Here is a 19,943-nt window from a genome sequence, read left to right on the forward strand (position 1 = left end):
AGGAGAAAGAGAAAAGCTTATGGAGCTTGATTTCATGGTAAGATTAGAACTAATTACAAGATGCCTGTTATTTTACAGGACTCTTCTGCAGACTATTCAGGAACTAAACTGTGATCAGAAACAGCCAAAGCACTGATCTTATTTTTAATGTGTTCAAAGTCTTAACTGCTATTATTTAATATTAAATTCAATTTTTCCACTGAGTTGAGTTACACACAAGTTTTTTTTCCGCTAGTGGTAGAGAGAAGTGGAGAAAGGAGGGCAACATACAGCCTTATACACCAATGACACACAGGGATTTTGCACTGTGAAAAACCTCCAAATAAAATTATAGCACATAAAGTTAGTATTATACACAATTAGTGACAAATAAGCCAGAATAACAAGAGAAAATTTTAAAAAATGTCACAGAAAAGTTAAAAGAAAGCTGACAAAAAAATTATGCCTGAAAGTACATAGTAATAGTCCCAATCTGCATAACTTGAGGCATGTGGTGTTACTTCTGAATGCTGTCAAGATATGAAAACAGCAAAGACTGACCACTTGAAAACACTTTTCTGGAGCAATAAGGAACCAGTGACATCTTTAACATCCATACCTTAAGCACAGCTTCAAGAGGTAACTATAAGGACACACGGATCAGTACCAGAAATACTGAGGGGAAAAAAAAAAAAGTCTAGAAGCACTAAATACAAATCAGCCCTCTGCATTGCAGCTAACTAGTTTTGACATGAACTACAAGCTTTCCAGAACACATTATACACTCCCCTTGCAAATTAAAATATACTAAGCAAGTGCAATAGTTCCTTTAAAACATCATACTGGGGACAAAGGTAGTGTTTAGCACTCTTCTTTCTGAAAGTCTTAAGACTCATCAATGGCTGACATTGCTTCAGTATTGATTTTAATCGTGATGTATAACAGAACCCAGTCTTCCCTTCTCTTAAATGTTATGAATCCCTATCCTAAGTTACCATTTAGAGTCCTAATGCTTATTTTCACCTTCCACTTTAAATTATATTTAACTCCTTTCAACATGTGAGTTTCCTCCAATCCTTCCCAGTAAACAAGTAACACCTAAACTAAAAAGTGGATCAAGCTCATATCCTTGAAGGACTCCAATTCCTAATAGCAGGAAGCTGGCACTTCATCTTTTACTTCACTGAGACAAAGTTTTTTTCCTCTCTCCTCTGACTATTTTCATTAAACTGTTTGTAACTCTGTATTTAGTACTTCTTTCCTTCTGTCTTGCTAACCTATGCCAATAGATTCAAAAGCTGTCAAAACCAAAGCTCAGGACTGACAAATATTGTGATTTCACAGGTTCCATATTCTTAAGAAATCAAAGTGAAAATAAACTGTTATTTCTGTTTTTCAGGGGCTTCCAGCTGCAATAGGTTCTTGGGAAATTAATCACTTTACTATAATACAAGAAGAATTCTCAAATTGAAGAAATTACTGAAGATTTCACAGATAAAATTGTTAGAAACCGTGCTAAAAATAAGACAAATTAAAAATATGCCAAATAAACAACTTTTATTAGTACAGAGATCAGCAGCACAAGCTATAAGAACCTAAGGCAAATACTATTATAAAGCACTGCAAACTGTACAACTGCAGTCAATAAGAAAAAAATACTATAAAGTAAAAAAATAAAAAAATAAGAATTTCAACATATCTTTCAAAAAAAGCTCTTAAAAATAAAAAAATAAAAATAGTTACTTTGCTACCATTGGTAGCAGAACTGTACAAGGCACTAGCATCTTGCAGCATATGAAAGGGATGTTAAGATTCAGTCACAGAAAATCTAGCTTTCATAAAAGTTCCAACATTGGCAACACTATATTAATAATTAACACATTATTCTGTTAATATTGTATTGTAGCCATCATGAACCACAAAGCACTTACATTTTCTTCCTCGGTTTCTTGTACAAAGAAAGCTTCTCCATTGTCACCCAGTTTCATATGAAGATCAACAGCATCACCATTAATTTCTATATCAATCTGTGGAAGAAGACAATTTAATGCAAATAATTAATCATAAGGGAAAGCACTGACCTTAAGGCCCACTTATCTCAGAGTAAACTTTGTTCCACTGTATAATCATGCCTCTTTCTTCTTCCTCTGCTTTTAGAAAGAAGTCTGTTATCATAATAGTCTTTATTTTCTTAATCTGCAAAATACATTATGCTCCTAAGCAGACAGCCTAATGCCTATAAGAAAAAAATCTGAAGACTGAACCCTGTTCAACTAATTTGGAGAGCTAGAAGCATAAATAATAATCATTCATCTAGTCTTTATTTCTGGGAAAAATGATTGAGACTGTTCAGGTTCATATATTTAAAGCTCAACCTGAACTGAGGCCTGGTATGAATATGAATCCTGAATACCAAAAGCTTAAGATGATAAAGCAGAATTCTACTGGAGGCAGGGTTTGTTTCAAGGGGATAGAGATATGCCACAATTATTTCTGCAACTCAGTTAACCCAGTTATCATTGTTGCAGATTTTCCTGCTGGTAAGTTTATGGGGATATGACATAGGACCACAGCCCTTCTGCAACCATAGCTTTGTCATTAGAGGAAGAAGGTTTTTATTCTCATAAAAAGGTACTTAAACTGTTATCAGCATGCTCATTAAGAAAAACACTAGCAAGTGAGAAATCAAAACAAAACAAAACAAAGAAAAAGAGACAAGAAAACTGCTGCTAGCCTGTTTTATGATAAACTTAAAAGTTTAGTGCATGTAGCTCTCAGTGTGGACCATAAACAAAAAAAGGCCATGACATAACCACTCTTTTAGTTACACTTTAGTCTCCTTTTACAACTGAGATATAAAGATGGGGGTAGTTTCCTGAAGTGTCCTGTCACTTCTGAGAAAAGCCACATGTAATCCTGAGAATTTATGATCTGTTTAAATCAATCCATCTTTGGATAGCACACCCACAGGCAATACTGTCATACACAGTACTCCCTACTGACAGTAACATAAAGTCGTCCCTCACAATAGGTCCATTTTTCCGTCATATTTATAATCCAAATCCAACTCACTCCCTAGGAATGACTACTAAAGCCTATGGAAAGGGGATGGCGGGACAATCCGGTTAGGTAGTGCTACAGTCTCAGACTGGCTGGACAGAGATATGTACCAGGTTCTCTTTCAAACATGCCCACACAGGAATGCTTGTGGATACTAATAACTGCATTTTCTATTGCATATCAGCCTTCAGCAGTGCTAGCAGGGAGCAACATTTATGATAGGTCACCAACCCTTAAGATATGCTCTATTTGTTCTCCAGACATTCCAAAGAGTTGCTTGCAACATCAAGGATCAGTTAACTGGCATTAAGCATTTCTTTCCCAGCATACTTAAATAAACAGCAATGTAAACATTTTAAGACAGTGAAGTCTCTATGTTTGTACTGTTCTTTCTGCATAGCTCGAGTTGTCAAAGCTTTTCTTTCAGTGTTTATTTTGCAGAGTCCTTAGATTACCACAGGAAGTTCTGTTTTCTATTCCAAAACTATCACTCTATACAACACGTATGAGAAACTGCTCTGTACTAAATTAGCCTGCCAACTGGGTATGGGGGGACTGGGGAAAGAAGGAAAAGTTGGCGGCAGAAATAAAGGAATGCATTGGTATCCAAAATTTTGGCTTGGCTCGCTTTCTGAACTTACCACTTTTTCTTTAGAGCGCAGTACACCAAGCTTCCCAAATCGGACATGAAAAGGAGAACACTGGAATGTACCATCCTGTTGCCGGACCACAATGACATCAATGCATCCTGAAAGGGTGGCCTGATTAATACCTTTGTACAGCTCCTTCACAGTAACCAGCACTTGTCCTGCAAGTTGTCCTACGTAGTTCATAGTCTGAGACTAAGAGAGAAGAAGGGAAAAAAAAGTAAACTTAATAATCAAAGTTTTTAAAATCAATTTTATGTCAAGTTTACACACTCATGCAATACATTATTTTAAGTGTAAAGAGTTATCTTACCCACCACCTACTTTCCATAGGTTTCTCAAAGTTTCAATCAAGAGAAAACAAATCTTTTTAGGTTTTTTTTTTTTGTGGTTGCTCATACTCCGGACACCATAGAATTGAAAAATAACATGCAGTCTAAGCGAAGTAATCTTACTACATGGGAGTAAGGAGCTGATAACAGAATACAAGGAAAGGAAGATATATGCAGTAAGAAGATTATGGTATAGTCAAACAAAAAAAAACCCATAGAATCACTTATCAAACATTCTGCCTACTCCATTAAAAGTATTTAATTGAACAAATGAATTTTGAATGACTGCAAATCTCTCAGGCTAAGAATACAACATGAACTATGACTTCCAATAACTGATGAAGTCCAAAGATTTCTCATAACATCTAAGCTTTAATAGAAAGAGGAGATAAAACTCTTCTAATGGAAACCTAAGTGCAACCCTTTCTCATTCTGTTGTCTCCTGCCTCCCACCCAAAAGACTGCTACAAGCTCATTTCAAATATATCCAAGCAATTACTTGCCTCTGAAACTAAGGGTATTATTTGGAAGATCAAAGAGCCACTGCAAAAACATAACACATAACAGGGCTCAAACTGTAGAAATCCTATTTGGGGATAATATCCCTAAAAAGTGCAGTGAATTTCTTTGTCTATTTCCTAATCTATTTTTATGAGCCCCTGAACAAGGTTTAGAGTTCTTCTTAATACCCCTAAACAAAACTATTGCACTACAAGAGTTTTTCCTCCTGATACTGCTTTCATTATCTAGATCATTAATTACTTCTGTTCTGAGACTTCAAAATCTTCTTTACCGTAACACAGGATACACTGCCTTCATTCAAAAGGAAGCTACTTTCGTAGCATCTAACAGTACCAATATAATTTTAAGCACGCAGGAGATTCAAAATTGCTTTCAGAGACTTAAGAGCAGTTATGAAAGTATTTTTGTCATCTCAGGCTTCTCAAGCCCAACTTATATTACCTAATCATATTTAGAGTTTTGGAAAGAAAAAAAAAGAAAAAACAATCCTTTCTCTTTACAAGACTCAAAAAGAAAATGGAGTTTTCCAATACAGATGCAAAACTGTTTGGAAATTACCCACAGAATTAGTATGTTAGGTAACATGATAGAGGATTTTCTTCTGTAGCTTTTGTACAATATGGCTGATGAAGACAGAACAGCCTGTCACTGAGTGACTAATAAGATTAGAGGAATGGACTCCCTAACAATGTTAGTGATTAATAAAATTCAGCTTCATCTCCAAGTAGTTTCGCGGATAACTATAAAATTGACTGCTTGCTAATAATAGCATGCCCTTGGGTGAATAAGATACATAAGTGGGTGAATAAGGGGAAGTCTCACTTCAACCTTTCCTCACCTGACCCCTCTTAATGAGCTGACTTTAGCTCCCTCGCAAAAGTCTACCTATTTTTCGTTATTGTTGCTTCGGTGGGTTAATAAGTTGGATTAGCTCAGAGAAGAATATGACAAACATCAGACATGAGGCACATGGCAGCACCAGAAAGCTAGGGAAAAAAAAAAAGCTGGAGCAGGGAACCGAACATCTTTCCTTTTGACAAGCGAGATATTTACTGCATCTCATGGAACTGTAACCCAAGACAGAAGGCTAGTAACATCTCTGCTTTACTGTTTAAGCAAGCAGTCTTCTTCTGCAATGCCAAACATCTTTAGTTTCAATCTTAGGAAAAATTCTCTAACACAGGCATTATCATTCATGGCTATACCTTGGCTGCTTCCAAGAGGAGTCCATGGTATTGGCTTACTAAGAAAAGTTGATTTCACGTCACCAAGGAGACTGAATTGGTTAAAAAGAAATGCATAGCATAATCACGAATACAGTCCTTTAATAGAGTGTCTATTCATATATTTCATTTTAGGACTTGAGAAGTGGACATTAGCAAGGAATTATCTATCATATCAGTAGCAACTGTTTAAAAATCAGAATTTCAAAACAACTGCTAAGAACTGAGCTCAGTTGATAAATAATCTACTTTTCCCTCACATACATGCTAATCGACACTGACTAGCCACAGAAAAATCACAAAAAAACCCTTACAAGACTGAAACATTCACCTATTTTTCATATATTCTTGCTTTTGTGTAGCAAAAGTTATCTCTCTTCCAGATCTTAGTTACATTTCTGTAGCTCACCGCATAGCCACAAAACATACACAAACAGAATAACCTCTTTTGTGTGACAAAGTTATGAAGGATTGAACCTACTATTAAAAACACTGTTCATAAGGAAAGAAGCTTTTTATGACACAAGTCTTAACACAAGCATTGTTTTGTATATTGTAAATAAACAAAATTGTAGATCAGAAAGTAGTGTACATTATTGCTTATCAGGTTGTAGTTCAACTCTTAACATAAGGGTCCACTTTGAAAGATAAACATGTTATTTAAGAAGGGTCAAACTGTAGTAAGCAAATGATCAAATAGAAATAAAGTGTCACTACATGCCTGAAAAACATGAGACATTGAATTTATCTCAAATGTCAATAGAATTGCAGCTAGGAGATTTTAAAATGGGAGAGAGAGGAATTGCTTTAAGTTTTATTGTATATTGTTGGAAAACTTGTGGTGAGCAATAGAGAACCTGACCATAGAGTTATAGAGAGGAACAGGGTAAAATGTTATTGTGTTAATTTTCGCAAATACAACAGAAACAGCCTGATCAGAGAATAACTAGTAAGACAAAGTATTTCCTCAGTAACCCTATTTCATGCTTAGCAAGGATTCATTAAATAACATTGTCCTGAAAGCAGAAAAGAAAGAGCAGTATGCCTTCACAATCTACTACAAGAACCTAAAAGGCATGCCAATTTCCAGTTCTGAAACTCAAGACAGAAGTCTGATGGACAAGCCAAGCTAAGAAAGGACCCTGCAGAAATACTTCACAATACCGTTTAACTTTAGGTTTACTTTAGGTTTTATTTATTTTGCTATCCAAAGTACATATATTACCTGAAGCAGTAAAATTCCAGAACTCTGCTAAAGTTAATATAGCTCACTACTACTTATTCTTCTATGATAGCAAACTAAAAGGCTATCAATACCTAATATACTAGCTAGTTTGCAAAATTTCTCATAGCTGAATATGTTAATACTGCCAAGGTAAGTGCAATGGTAATTGGAATGGGGGAAAACGATCTCTCTGTCCTGTATCATAAAAAAAGATTTTTTTTCTGGCAAGAAGCCATTACACTACAGAAGTCAGAAACTGAAACTGCCTTTTTCCTTTCCTTTTGAGAGAGGGCATAAAAGTAAATAAAAAATAAGAAAATAAAATATCTATGGCAGAAGTTTAAGAGCTAAACATAAAATTACGTGCCTTCATCTATAAAATGCTCAAATCAGATAAACTAAAATTAAGCCTGTGTATGCTGGTTGACTTCCTCATGTTACAGCAATGACTGACAGAATGGCCCTCAGAAATAACAATCAAACAGTAATACAACTCAGATTAAGTATCTAACATGTTCTACATGATAGCCAAATTTTCAAAGCTTATCACCAGGAAATGTTTACATTAACATAACCTGAGCAGGAGGTTTTGTGGATATGAATTATATCTATGTACTATTAACAAAGATGTTATTTTGGCTGCTACAAGCCCAACATGTTCTCTTGAATGATTTTTTTAATGTTATTCAGTAGTATCTATATACAAGTGCAAGATATAACCAAAGTCTGTCCACAAATTTGTGTTTTCTGTGCATTTAGAGTAGTGTTTTAGTAATAGTAAGCTATATTTTTGTGTTCTTAATGCTAACACCTTTTGTACAGGTGGACCCCTATGAACATGAACACTACATATACCCAATTCAGCAACAGAAAAAGAGTGCAAGTTACTCAAAGACAAGCTGTCAGATTGCTCTGAAGACATACAGCTTCAGATAGCACAAATTTTAACTAACACTGCAAGAAAAAGTTACTTAAATGTAGATCTTAGCTTGTAAGAGGGTAGATGTTCATACATCCCATTTATTTTGACACACATTTAGAGGATTGAAAGACAGTCTAATACCACATGATGTAAACAGTAAACACATTGCATTTATTTCAAGGGATTACGTAGAAAACAAAAACATGCATAGCAATAGTTTCCCTCAATTTATCTCATTTTGCCTATATTTGCATTTATATATGTATTTATGAGTTGGGAGCTTTCCTTAACCAACAAAAATCTTTTGCAAGCATTTTACTGGTTTTTATTTCATACCCTAAGAAGATGGAGAAGTGGAATAACTGTGTGAAACAGGACAACTGTAAAAGTTGGAAAACCACCTCTGCTCCTAAGCAAAGATTTTAATTTGGGTTTAGGATTGTTCCTGGTACTGCGCAGAGCACTTAGAGAACAAAAGTGGGAAACAAAGTAGGTCTTTTGAATGCCTAATTAAAATCTTGCACACAATATTTGATATAGGCTGGCAATCTTAATGCATTTTAACTATGCTATAGGAAATTATATAACCATACTTAACAATCAATCTGTCAAACTCACCAAGATTCCAGAAGGAACTCTTTCATGGACAGCAACAACGCTTCTACTAAAGTCATCTTCAAAACCATCCTTTTCTAAGAAATGCATCTCAGACGAAGGGAAACTAACTTTCCACAGTACAGATAAATACAAAGCTTACAGCCATATCAAAATGTTGTACCAGCATTTCTTCTTTTTCCATTGAAGCAGAAGAATTATATAAATCTTCTAGTCTCAGAGAAAAGTGTTTGGTATATTTTCCCATGCAGTATTAGGATTAAAAAGGAAGCACTTCTTTAAGAAAGCTCACACAGAAACTCCCTCACCAATAGGCTTTGCTTGAAATGTCACAGCCCCCTTGCAGTGTTGGAGATAAGCAATAATACGGCCACACTTGCCATATGTTTGCACTGATAGGTAATGATCTTGTTTTACACCAAGTCACGTGACTTTAGCTGGAGCTCCCATGGAAAGAAACAGGGATTTAGTTAATGATTCTTAAGCAAAGTCTACATTAGCTCACTTGGAGACTTTTTGCCCACTGGTGCAACTCTAGCACCTGAGGCAGCATTCAAAGTCCTAGTTCAGCCTGCAGAACACCTAAATCAAGAATGCCTGCTGCCACTCCATGTGCCTGCTCCCTCCCCTAATGGCTTCATTGGGCTAGCTAGTAACATTTTATGGGACAAATTTGATGACATTTCAGGGTCTAGTATTTATGGGCTATTTTTCCCTGTTTCTGAAACTGCATTACAATAGTAAACTGACCTGGTGCAAAGCTTATATTAAACCACACAAAACCAATACACACAAAAATATTTTTTCCTGAGAAGTTTTCCTGCTTTCTTTAAACTGAATTGTTAAAGCAGTACAATTCAGATGTGTGGACAACACATACACACTTACTGTATATCTAGCTCTATGACTGAGAACAAGAATCAGTTTTCAATGTGAGGAATTCTGATATGTCATTATTTTTCAAAATAGTATTGTGAATATGTGAAATAACTGAGGGAATGTAGGAGTATAAGGAAACAAGTCTACCCTGAATGTGAAAGAATCTCTAAAGACCATTAATATTCCCTCAATGTAGACATATTCTCATTACCTTAAACCCAAGCATCTCCTCCCCACCCTCAAGGTGTTACTTTATGTCTGCTACAGAAGATGCTGGAAGAATGCTGATCGAATTACAGTCTAAAAAATAATCTAGGATCCTACTACTACATTCACACTATTCTCCTCTAAGTTTTGTACATTTATGTATTAGGCTCTGATGCAAAGCCAATGAAACACATTATTGGCTGCAGCCAAAGGTAGGTTTCCAAAATAACTAAAGAACTACAATCAAGACCAAAACTAAACCAGTCTTGATGACACACTCCTAAATGGAGTGTTGGGACTGCTACACCTGCAAGTAAGGCTGCAATGGAACTGTTAGAACAAGTCCAGAGGAGGGCCACGAGGATGATCAGGGGACTGGAGCACCTCCTGTATAAAGACAGGCTGAGAAAGTTGGAGCTGTTCAGCCTGGAGAAGAGAAGGCTGCATGGAGACCTCGTAGCAGCCTTCCAGTATCTGAAGGGGGCCTACAGGGATGCTGGGGAGGGACTCTTCATTAGGGACTGTAGTGATAGGACAAGGGGTAACGGGCTGAAACTTAAACAGCAGAGGTTTAGACTGGATATAAGGAAGAAATTCTTTCCTGTGAGGGTGGTGAGGTACTGGAATGGGTTGCCCAGGGAGGTTGTGAATGCTCCATCCCTGGCAGTGTTCAAGACCAGGTTGGATGAAGCCTTGGGTGATATGGTTTAGTATGAGGTGTCCCTGCCCATGGCAGGGGGGTTGGAACTGGATGATCTTGAGGTCCTTTCCAACCCTAACTATTCTATGATTCTACGAATAAGCTGCTACCATGTCTGGGTCCTTTTCTATACAATGAATGTTTAATGTAGCTCTTCACAAGAAAAATTACTGGTTTTGTTAGCAGACATGACAGGCATTTTCATAGAATATTAAGAACTAATAGATGTATTCTCTGCTTGTTCATCATTACTTTATCATGAGTGCTCCATTAATATATGGTAAAAATCACACAGGTATGAGCAGAATGGAAGCCAGCTTTGCAAGATGGTGCTTCTTTTTGAACACTTTTTACTTAGCTTTATGTTGGTTGGTTTGTGTGTTGGGTTTTTTTGTGTACAATGTTTTATCTATTCTATTTTAGTATTTCAGATTGATATTATTTTCTTCAAAGCTTCTAAAAGCATTTCAGAAGACAGATTTTCTATAATACAGATAAAACTGCAGTCACTGCAGTAAGGTAAAATTAAGCCAGGTAATAAGCTTTGCACATTTAGCAAGCCTCCTTGTCTTTTATTTCTCAAAATTAATATGGTAAATAAAACATAATTCCATCTGAATAAGTTTCAGTTCTACATAATATGCTTACAATTTACACAAGAAAATTAGCTTTAGATTTGAAAAGCAAGTGGCCCAGTATGGAAATAGCAGAAGCAATGTTTTTCATGCAACCTTAATCAGGTCTTTGGTGTGAGTAAATTTTAGTGTGGTTTAGCCTTAGAAAGCACATATGAGTTTTTTCACTAGTTTCATGCAAGTTAATATTGCTAAGAAATATCAGTCACCACCCTGGGTTCTTTTTTTTTTTCTGCTCTTTGTGGGTCTACACATTTTATCGCTTTGCTCATTAGTCAAAATCCCTGGTGGGACGTACAATACCATTTTAAGTACTACTTTTCTATAGTAACCTTCATAATGTACTTGATTGCAATCGTTTAGTTTTACAGCATCTCAGAGATACAGTATTACTTCAGCCATGCAATGTGTTCTTCAGCCATGCAATGGAAAACTCAGGCTAGGAGATTAGAATGAGTAAGACAAATCCTTCTCTAATTAACATGTCTAATAGGTACAGCAAGTATGGGGCAACACTTGTTCATGCCCCTATGTTTCTTTCACCTCATTTTGCCCCAAATCATTTTACTGGTCAGCTATGACTTAAGCACCACAGTTCTCAGTCCCCCACCCCAGCCTAACACTAGAACAGGTCCCTTCTCCCCAAGCCTCAACTCTGATTCCTGAAGTCCATCACAGTTTCATGCACTTTTTTTACACTTTTCCTATAGAGTGCAAACAAAGTGGAAAGTTCCTAATACTCCTATAGAGATTATGAAAAACAGACTAGGACTGAAAACACTTTCCTCTGCCCAAGTTCTCTATCCTAGCCGTGGTCTGATGCATCTGCTTACTGAAACTGGAAATGAAGCTCTGCTAATTCCAGCTTGTGGTAAAATACAGTCAATACAGCACCTGTTATTTCTGACTGCAAAAGTCCATCCATTCTCAATATAGACTTTTAAGCCTAATCCAAAGGCTAGTAACTTTGCCAAAATAGAATAAATTCAGACAGAAATGATGGAAGACATACTGAATTAAGACCATTTGGGCCTCAGATCCTTTCTGAAAGGTGCACAACAATTCTTCTATGAGAAAACAGCTAGAGCTTTTCCTCTAGTAGAGTGGAAACATACCATCAAGCTTTGCCTCTAATAAAATATATACATATGTATATATATACTTGCTAAAATTTTCCATATAAAGGCTGAAGGTAGCTTGGATGAAATTGGAATTAAATTTTCCATTTTAGTAAAGTTCTGTGCAACTAAAAATCAAGTTCTGCTCAAAAAATCCTGAAAAAGACTAAAAGGCAGTTACCTGCTTTTTACCTGCAACTCCAGGCTGTCAAAAAACTAAAAATAATTAAAAAAACCCTATCACAAGTACAAGAAGCCAAGGAGTTAAAAGACGCTAGAGTACACCAGTGATATAAAAGCAGTTCATTGCCCACTAAACTGGTGGTGCAAAAAGTACGAAATCAGATGTCTAGTTCTCCACCTACGATGCAAGATGGTATACTCAATGCTTTCAAGATCTCCTATCAGATGGGAGTCAGGAGCCCTTCAAATTAGGATATTTTTTCAGGGCAGCTCAAATAGCTTTTTTAATCTCCAAGGGTGGGGTTAGAAGAGATAGCAAGACAGGACATCCGCAGTTTATTTGGACTTGGCCCTTTTGTAATGGGTCAACAGTTATATGGTTTCTGATGAATCATCTGATTCTGGTATTATGGCATCTTTCCTTCTATTAATATAAGCTTTTTTTCTTTTTTTTTAATATATATTTTTAAGTCACCTTTTTTTTCCTGATTGCAATGGAACTTCAGCAAGAACAAAGAATACTTTAAGAGTCCATAAAGCGAACTTTACTGTTAAAAAAACCAATTCAGTAAAAAAGTTTGGTTACATGCACACAAAATTTCCATGTAAGACCTTAACTTCTTTCAAGGCACTTAAAAGAAGTAACTGGCTAATCCAAAAGCACAGCACTTTGGAATCTGCATGGGCATAACCCACACAAGTGCCTGACACACTTCACATATCTATTTCCAGGCAGACTTCTCTACTGCCACGCAACATCCTTGGTTGAACTTATTTCTAGACACATACCACAGAAACCAAAGTTTCTGAACAGACATTCCATCTATATCATTTTTATAGGAGAGAAAGCAGATGAAGTTTTTCCTGTATGTTTCTAGAAAGTACTAAGCATTTCCCTAATAAACAATCCCATTTCTTTCTATTTTCTCCACTTAAAAAGGTTTATTTCCAGATACTGATCTGCCTCAAGTGAATTTATATTTTCTGATAACTGTCCAGGATTTAGAAGTGAAAGAAAAGGAACATAGTAATGTATTTAACCACGAAATGCATCTTGATCTACTACTGGTGTATAATTTGGTTATTTTTAAAATGTAGACATGAATATAAGATCTGAAACTAGTTTGTATCTTCAGGATGGCAAGAACATAAATATATTTATTCTGAGAAATAGATACATGGAATATCCCCTAAGTTCTAAATACAGTATATATCAAGAAGAAACCTTCTGTTACTTTGTAGACTGTCCTTATTGTCAAACTGATAAACACGTACCAAGATAGACCAACATCCATAAATTTAATTTGCGTATAAGACCTGGCCTTTTTATTAGAAAATTGAGTAAAAGTGCTAGTCTTACAGAATTCCCACACAAACGTATTCATAACATGAGATGCTGGGAAAGGGAAAATTAAATATAGCTGAGCAAAGCAGCATATGCTTACTCATTCACCAAACACAAATTACTTGCATTATTGAGTTTTAATGAACACAGAGATCACATCTGTCTGAAGGATCTATCTGTTGACCCCTATCACACCATAGCACATCTGCACTACCTATATGGAACATAAGAAACCTGTAAAGTAGCCCCGCAGATTTCTTGTTTGTGTTAACATGCACACTTTTTGTTTGTGAAATGAACAGTTCTAAGTCACCATCAGGTAATTTCTACTTTTGTTTTAATCACTGTATTTCAGTTCACATCACAAACTAAATGTTATTGCCAGCCACACGACAGACAAGTACTTCGATTTCTAATGGAATCTCAGCTACAATTCATTATTAGAAGCACTTTGAAAGAATCTGGCAAATAATCCTTTAAATATTTCCTTTAAAGGGCTCTTCATAATCATCAAACTGGAAGTAGTACATTTCCTGAGGAGACAGTTGTACAGTCTAAAAAAAGACAAGTAAACCTAAAGACATTGCCTAAAACTGGCTTAACATGTGCTGCCTTCAGCCATGCAGACCAACAAACATCACCTGGTACACTGGAGGCTTTTACATTATTACTTTGTGTATTTATATTTTTGATACAGAACTTACGCACTTTGGATAAAGAAATGGGACAGTTCCTACATTAAAAGTCTCGTCCTTTCACTCAGTACTGAAAGCAGCAGTGAAGAAATGTCCCTTAATTTGGGGAAAAAGAGTGACTCAGGACAAATTCTGGTGGTTAATATCAAATTACAGGACTGCAAAGCTGAAAGAAACTGATAACAATTAAATCCTTAAGTGGGAAGGGGAAGCTAGCACCCTTTACTTGGAAATTTCCTTGCAATAGAGACAAAAAAAAAAATCTATTAAAAAAAACCCATAAAATAAAATCCCCCAAGAATGTGCTTAAGCTCTGTCCTCAAACAGTCTGGCTCTGGCTTGACTTGTCATGACAATTTCATATTAAATCAGCCTGCCTGCACAAACTGAAAAGTAAACACTACTGTTACTACGTAATAGAGTCTGTAGTAAGACTGAGACAGTAGCTATGCAGAATAAAAAGCTCATTTTTAAGTGAAACATTCTTTGCAAAAGCAGCAATATTTTTGCTGAACTTGAAGTGGATAATTTTATTTATCATTAAAAAATTAAAATATCTGCTTACCTATATAACAGTAACGTATTTACAGAGCAGACATTTTTGGGTTAGTGTAGAACCTTAAAATGCAACTTCCGTAAGATTGAAGGTTCATAAAGTAAATACTCTCATCAGAACTGCCAGATGCAAAAATCACTGGGATACCGTATGCCACTATGTTACGGTCTCAGTATTTGTGCAGTATGGGATGAAGACATCTAATGCATATGCCTTAGACTTGAATTTGATCACAAACGTATCACTCACTGTTTTGTATAAGCCTGAAGGCTTTTTCCTTGTAGATGTATGTAACAGGCAGCACTGAATCTCATACCAGAAGGAGTCCTTTCATACCATTTCAGCCACTGACATACAACTTACTTGCAATTCATGAAATAAACAACGATTAAGAAGTTACTTTATACAAAAAACAAATCTCTTTAAAAAAAAAGTAGTTTTCTAATTGAGCACAGATCCTCTATGATAACACACAAACTGTGAAGAACTGTATTTTCCTATATTTTGTGACCTTGCACTTAAGAGGCAAGACTGAGAAGGAAGAAGATTGTATCAACCATGTGAACGGTTACTTCCAGTAACTGCAGAACAAATGTACCTGATTTAACATCTAGCTTTGACAGAAGTTCCCAGTGTGGCTGTGAACAAAATTCTTTCAGCTTTATCTGATCTAGATTGCAAGTTTTCTGGGGCAGAGACCAAGGCATGAAACATGTAGTGCAATACACAGCTATTCTGGACCTCCAGATACATAAGTAGGTGTCAAGTGAGTTTATATTTCCCCATAACTGATCATGATTTTACATGCTGGAAGTAGGGAGAAAAGGACAAAAAGTTCTCTGAACTGCGGAACTGGAACATTTCAAACCTGTCTTCCAAGTATATAATAATGAAGAACTAAACTTAGTTTTGTAACAAGACAAAATATTACATATGGTTCTTACACCACCTCTTTTACAGGCCATTAAAAAACCCAAATATTTTTATATGCTTAACTGAAGTTCTGCTATAAGCTTAAAAACAAACACTAATTGCTTATGAAAGCATTGCAGCATTATCTAGTTATTCCTACTGTAAATAACAGTGTCAGATAATAAAGCATATAACTCAAAGTTCTGAATCCTGAGCTCATTGAGAAACTTTTTAACTTTAGCCCGTCAGTTTACTATTCTGCCATATAATAGCAATATGCTTTTACAGAGCATCTCACAGTCATTCTCTTACTCTATTCAAGTAGAGAGATTTTGTTTTCTGTAAGGGATGAAATTGTTTACATTTCTGCACGTTCTGGGATGCAAAGAAACTAGAGCTAGGAGAGAAGGCACAACTCATGGTGCTGGCTGGAGCTAGGGGCCTAGCCTGGTTAGCTATCTACTGAGTGACAAGCCTGCACTTTCAGTAACACAGAGAAAGCATTTTGTGACTTGCAGTTTTTCATTGTGACTAATGAATATCTGTATATTTTTACAATGTGCATAATGCTACACATTTTCCTTTTTTCAATACATTTTGCAAACATTAACTACTCAGTATCCAAAATTGTCCTGAGAAATGCTATTATAAGGTATAAAACCTCCCAGCTAATCAAAGAAAGCCAATAGCCAAACAACTGAGTTCTGTAGGGTCATCTCTGTATCCTGTATGTGGATCATCTCTAGTCATCATCTCTGACAATATCCCAAATAATACCACATACTAACAAATGTACTGTTTATAGCCATATACTATATAGTATAGCTATGCAGTATAGCCATATACTGCAAATATACTATGGCTAACAAATTCTTGTGGCCACAATGGAATTTTGATTGGAAAACAAACAAACACACAAACCCCCAACTCCTCAAACGATGTGCACATACAAAACCCAGGCATATTTATCACATTTTGTTGAATGGAAACGCAGACGTTTAAACGGCATATTGTCTTGATCTATTAAAAATCCCTGATGTCTGCTACATGTACTCAGTAACCAGTAGGTAACAAGAGGAAATATGCAGCTCACACAAATTCAGACGTGCAGTTGGTAAAAACTCGAATAGACACACAAAAAACGCCCAGCGTATTTCCAGGGATGAGCACTTCATACTCTCCGCACCAGCGGGGATAAACAGAAAAAACAAAGGCGGAGTGCCCCGCAGGTACGCAAGTTAGCAGCCCGAGTTCAAGCAATACAATATCCGCAAACGGAAGGCGCTAGCCCGGGCAGCAGGGGACGGATTGCGACTTTTAACATTTGAGAGTCGCACCGCCAAGCGGAGCCAGTAGAACAGACGTTTCAAAACGGTACACCGCCCTCCTGTCACCGCAAGGATGGCAGGAAGCGCCGGCGGTCACCCTGCGCTGCCCAGGCACAGCCCATACAGGCATAGGCACACAGCAGACCCCCACTCCCGGTCTAGCCCGCGCACCCAGCAGCCAGGGGACAGGAGGGGATGGTTCCCCTTCCCCCCCCTTCCTCGCCCCATCCTGCACACCAGATCCCAGGGCAGCGGCTGGCAGCGCAGGCATCGGCGGCGGGCAGGCCAGCCGGCTCCGCTTCCCAGCAACAGTCAAGGCGGGTGGGGGGGGGGGGGTCAACGGTGCCTGCTCAGAACCCTCTCCGGTGAGCGGAGCGGGGCCGGGCCGGGCCGTCCGCCACCCACCTTCCCCTGCAGCCGGCCGGCGTGGCCGAGCGTCTGACCACTCACCCCGCCCGCTTCTACCTCACACAGTAGGTAGAACTGCAAACTGAAGCAAACATCGTGCGCGCCCCCTCCCCAGCCGAATTGGCTGCCCCTTCTCGTTTACCTTGAGCGGGGCCCGGCGTCAGCCGAGCACGGACGGATAGACGGACGGATGGCGGGGGGGAGAGAACAGCCCGGGACCAGACGTGGGGATATGGGCACAGGAGAGCCGCGCTCGGCGGCTGGCTGCGAGCTGCGCCAAGCGGCGGCCGTTGGTGCACCGCCTGCACGTCCGCGAGAGCGCGCGCCCCCGGCGCGTTGCGGCGGGGGGGGGGGGTGGGGGGCTGGCACACCGCCGCGGCGGGGGGGGGGGGCAAGCGCGCGCCACCTCAGCGGCGCGGCCCCGCCTCGCCCCGGGCTCCACGTGACCTTCGGGGAGACGCAGGACGCGCGCGGCCTGCAGTGCGTGCGCGGGGAGGGGGCGCGGTCCCGGCTTGTGCCTCCGCAGGCGCGCACGTAGCAGCCGCCACGCGCTGTGCCTGTCCCGCGGAACTCGCGCCGGGTGGGGCAGGAGGCGGCCGCGGGTGTTCTAACCGGCGAAGGGGGACGGAGGAGCACAGACAGTAGCGGCCGCGGCCTTACTGAGGCAGCCATCCACAGCCGGGTGCGGGTGGCCTCGCTCCCCCCTCCTCCCCCCCCCCCCCCCCCCCCCTTCCTCGCCTCCCGCTGTGATTCCCCTGTTCGGCCCTGTGCTCGGTTCGGTCATAGAGCTGCATCCTGGGTACCTACCGCGGGCTCCAGCCCGTTCCGCCAGGCGCGGGGTGAGGCGGTCCGCAGGGGAGTGTGCTCTGCAGCTATTTATAGCCACAGTCTGAGCTGCGTCTCGGAATTAACACCTCGTGACGAGGATGTGTAAGAAGTAGCAGCGTTCTTCTTGCCGGTTTATACATCTGTCACTGCATCCTCCTGAAAGTTATCAGAGTACCCGGAGGGGACTGAAAAACTGTGCTTTTTATTATTTTTATATTTATTTATTAAACTGTAGCATTGCAAAATCAGAACCTGTCCAACAGGCCAGGTCTGCATTTCAGTTCAGCAGCTTCCTTGCCCATTGGTTGTGTGATTCATGACGGTGCTCGCTGAAGCTGGTTTTTATTATATGTTACTATTTACTTGAGTCACACTATTGCCCAGAGGCCCTGGATTATACTGAGACATCATACTGAAGCAGGAGAATATTCTCACACAAAAATCTTGCCGCATAAGAAGGGGGAAAGAGAAGTAGCGTAATTGGAAATACAGTTCAGATTTCACAAATGTGAATTGTTTTATTGCTGTCCATGTTACTTCTTTGTTTTACTGGACTTTTATCTGTCTACCAATTACTTTGTCATCTGTCAATCTGTTTACAAGAGTTTTGCTAAGAACTGGCTTTGCTCCAGTGGTTGTTAGAACCATTCTGGGCTGTTGCATAGGTTTTATATAATTCTCACATAAGAAATTGGGCTAGTTAACAGCATATTCAGTGCAATTGACAAAAAGATGTGCTAGCTGGCAGAGTAGCGTATAGACAAAGTTAACTGTGATGGTCCATGTATCTATGAAAATATCCTTAGTAATCTTTTGTACCAGTCCTACACAGAGATTAGATCTTTCTATTTGTCTGTACCTCCTGGGACAAAGCCCCATAAAAGATTATCGTCAGTTAGTTTGCTTATTTGCAAATAACATAAATCTCTTTGAGCATAGAACTAAAAGAAATCTATTCCTGTGTAGCATGCAGGCTGGATTTTTAAAGGAAGCTGTTTGTGGAAGAAGACACAAGCACAAGATTACATGGGTAAGGTGACTATCTTATATATATGCAAAAAGAAAGGTCAGGTTTCACGTCTGCCCATCTTCATAATGTTGTTGTGTCAGAAATTCAGTCAATTTTGGAACACTTTCCTGGCCTTGGGATATAAAGATGTAACACAGACTAATGAAGTAATTTTCTACCCTTCAGCACAACCATGTTTCAGCTGCAGTAGTTTCCTGAAGAGGCCTCTCATTTGAATATAATGCAATAATAATTACATAGCCACATTAGCATAATGTCTGTTGCAGGCACACAGTCTGTGTTTCAGCAAATAGATCATTTTTCTTCCTTAGCTGGTATGTGAGTTGCTCAGTTTGTGAGGGCAACCACATCAGTGGTTCCTTTAACACTAGTTTTGTGTTCATGTGATCTCTTTGCTGGTCATGACAGCAAGTGAATTTTTTTTCGTTGAGGGCATTTTCCTTTCCAGCACTGGACAGCCCTGTTCACAGGAACATAAGAGGTAGGGGCTCAATCTATCATATGTCCTCAAATATAATTTTTAAGCTAGATCCTATTATAAAACTAAGCCTAATCCAAAAGCAGGCTAGCTTCTTAGGAGCAGAAAAATCTCTG

At 38.7% G+C, this 19,943-nt stretch overlaps 1 protein-coding gene across 1 annotated transcript in view; it reads right to left on the reverse strand.

The window, feature by feature from the left end:
• LPIN2 (lipin 2) overlaps positions 1-17,778 on the reverse strand; it is a 40,143-nt gene extending 22,365 nt beyond the window's left edge. Inside the window, exons 1-3 of the mRNA XM_034062431.1 lie at positions 17,634-17,778; positions 3,681-3,881; positions 1,911-2,006 (exon numbers count right to left, since the gene is read on the reverse strand). Coding sequence (XP_033918322.1) covers positions 1,911-2,006; positions 3,681-3,872 — 288 coding nt within the window. The 5' untranslated portion in view covers positions 3,873-3,881; positions 17,634-17,778. The remainder of the gene's footprint in view (positions 1-1,910; positions 2,007-3,680; positions 3,882-17,633) is intronic.
• Between the last annotated feature and the right edge of the window lie 2,165 nt (positions 17,779-19,943).

The sequence above is a fragment of the Melopsittacus undulatus genome, chromosome 1 (genome assembly GCF_012275295.1).
Source record: "Melopsittacus undulatus isolate bMelUnd1 chromosome 1, bMelUnd1.mat.Z, whole genome shotgun sequence".
Lineage (NCBI taxonomy): Eukaryota > Metazoa > Chordata > Aves > Psittaciformes > Psittaculidae > Melopsittacus > Melopsittacus undulatus.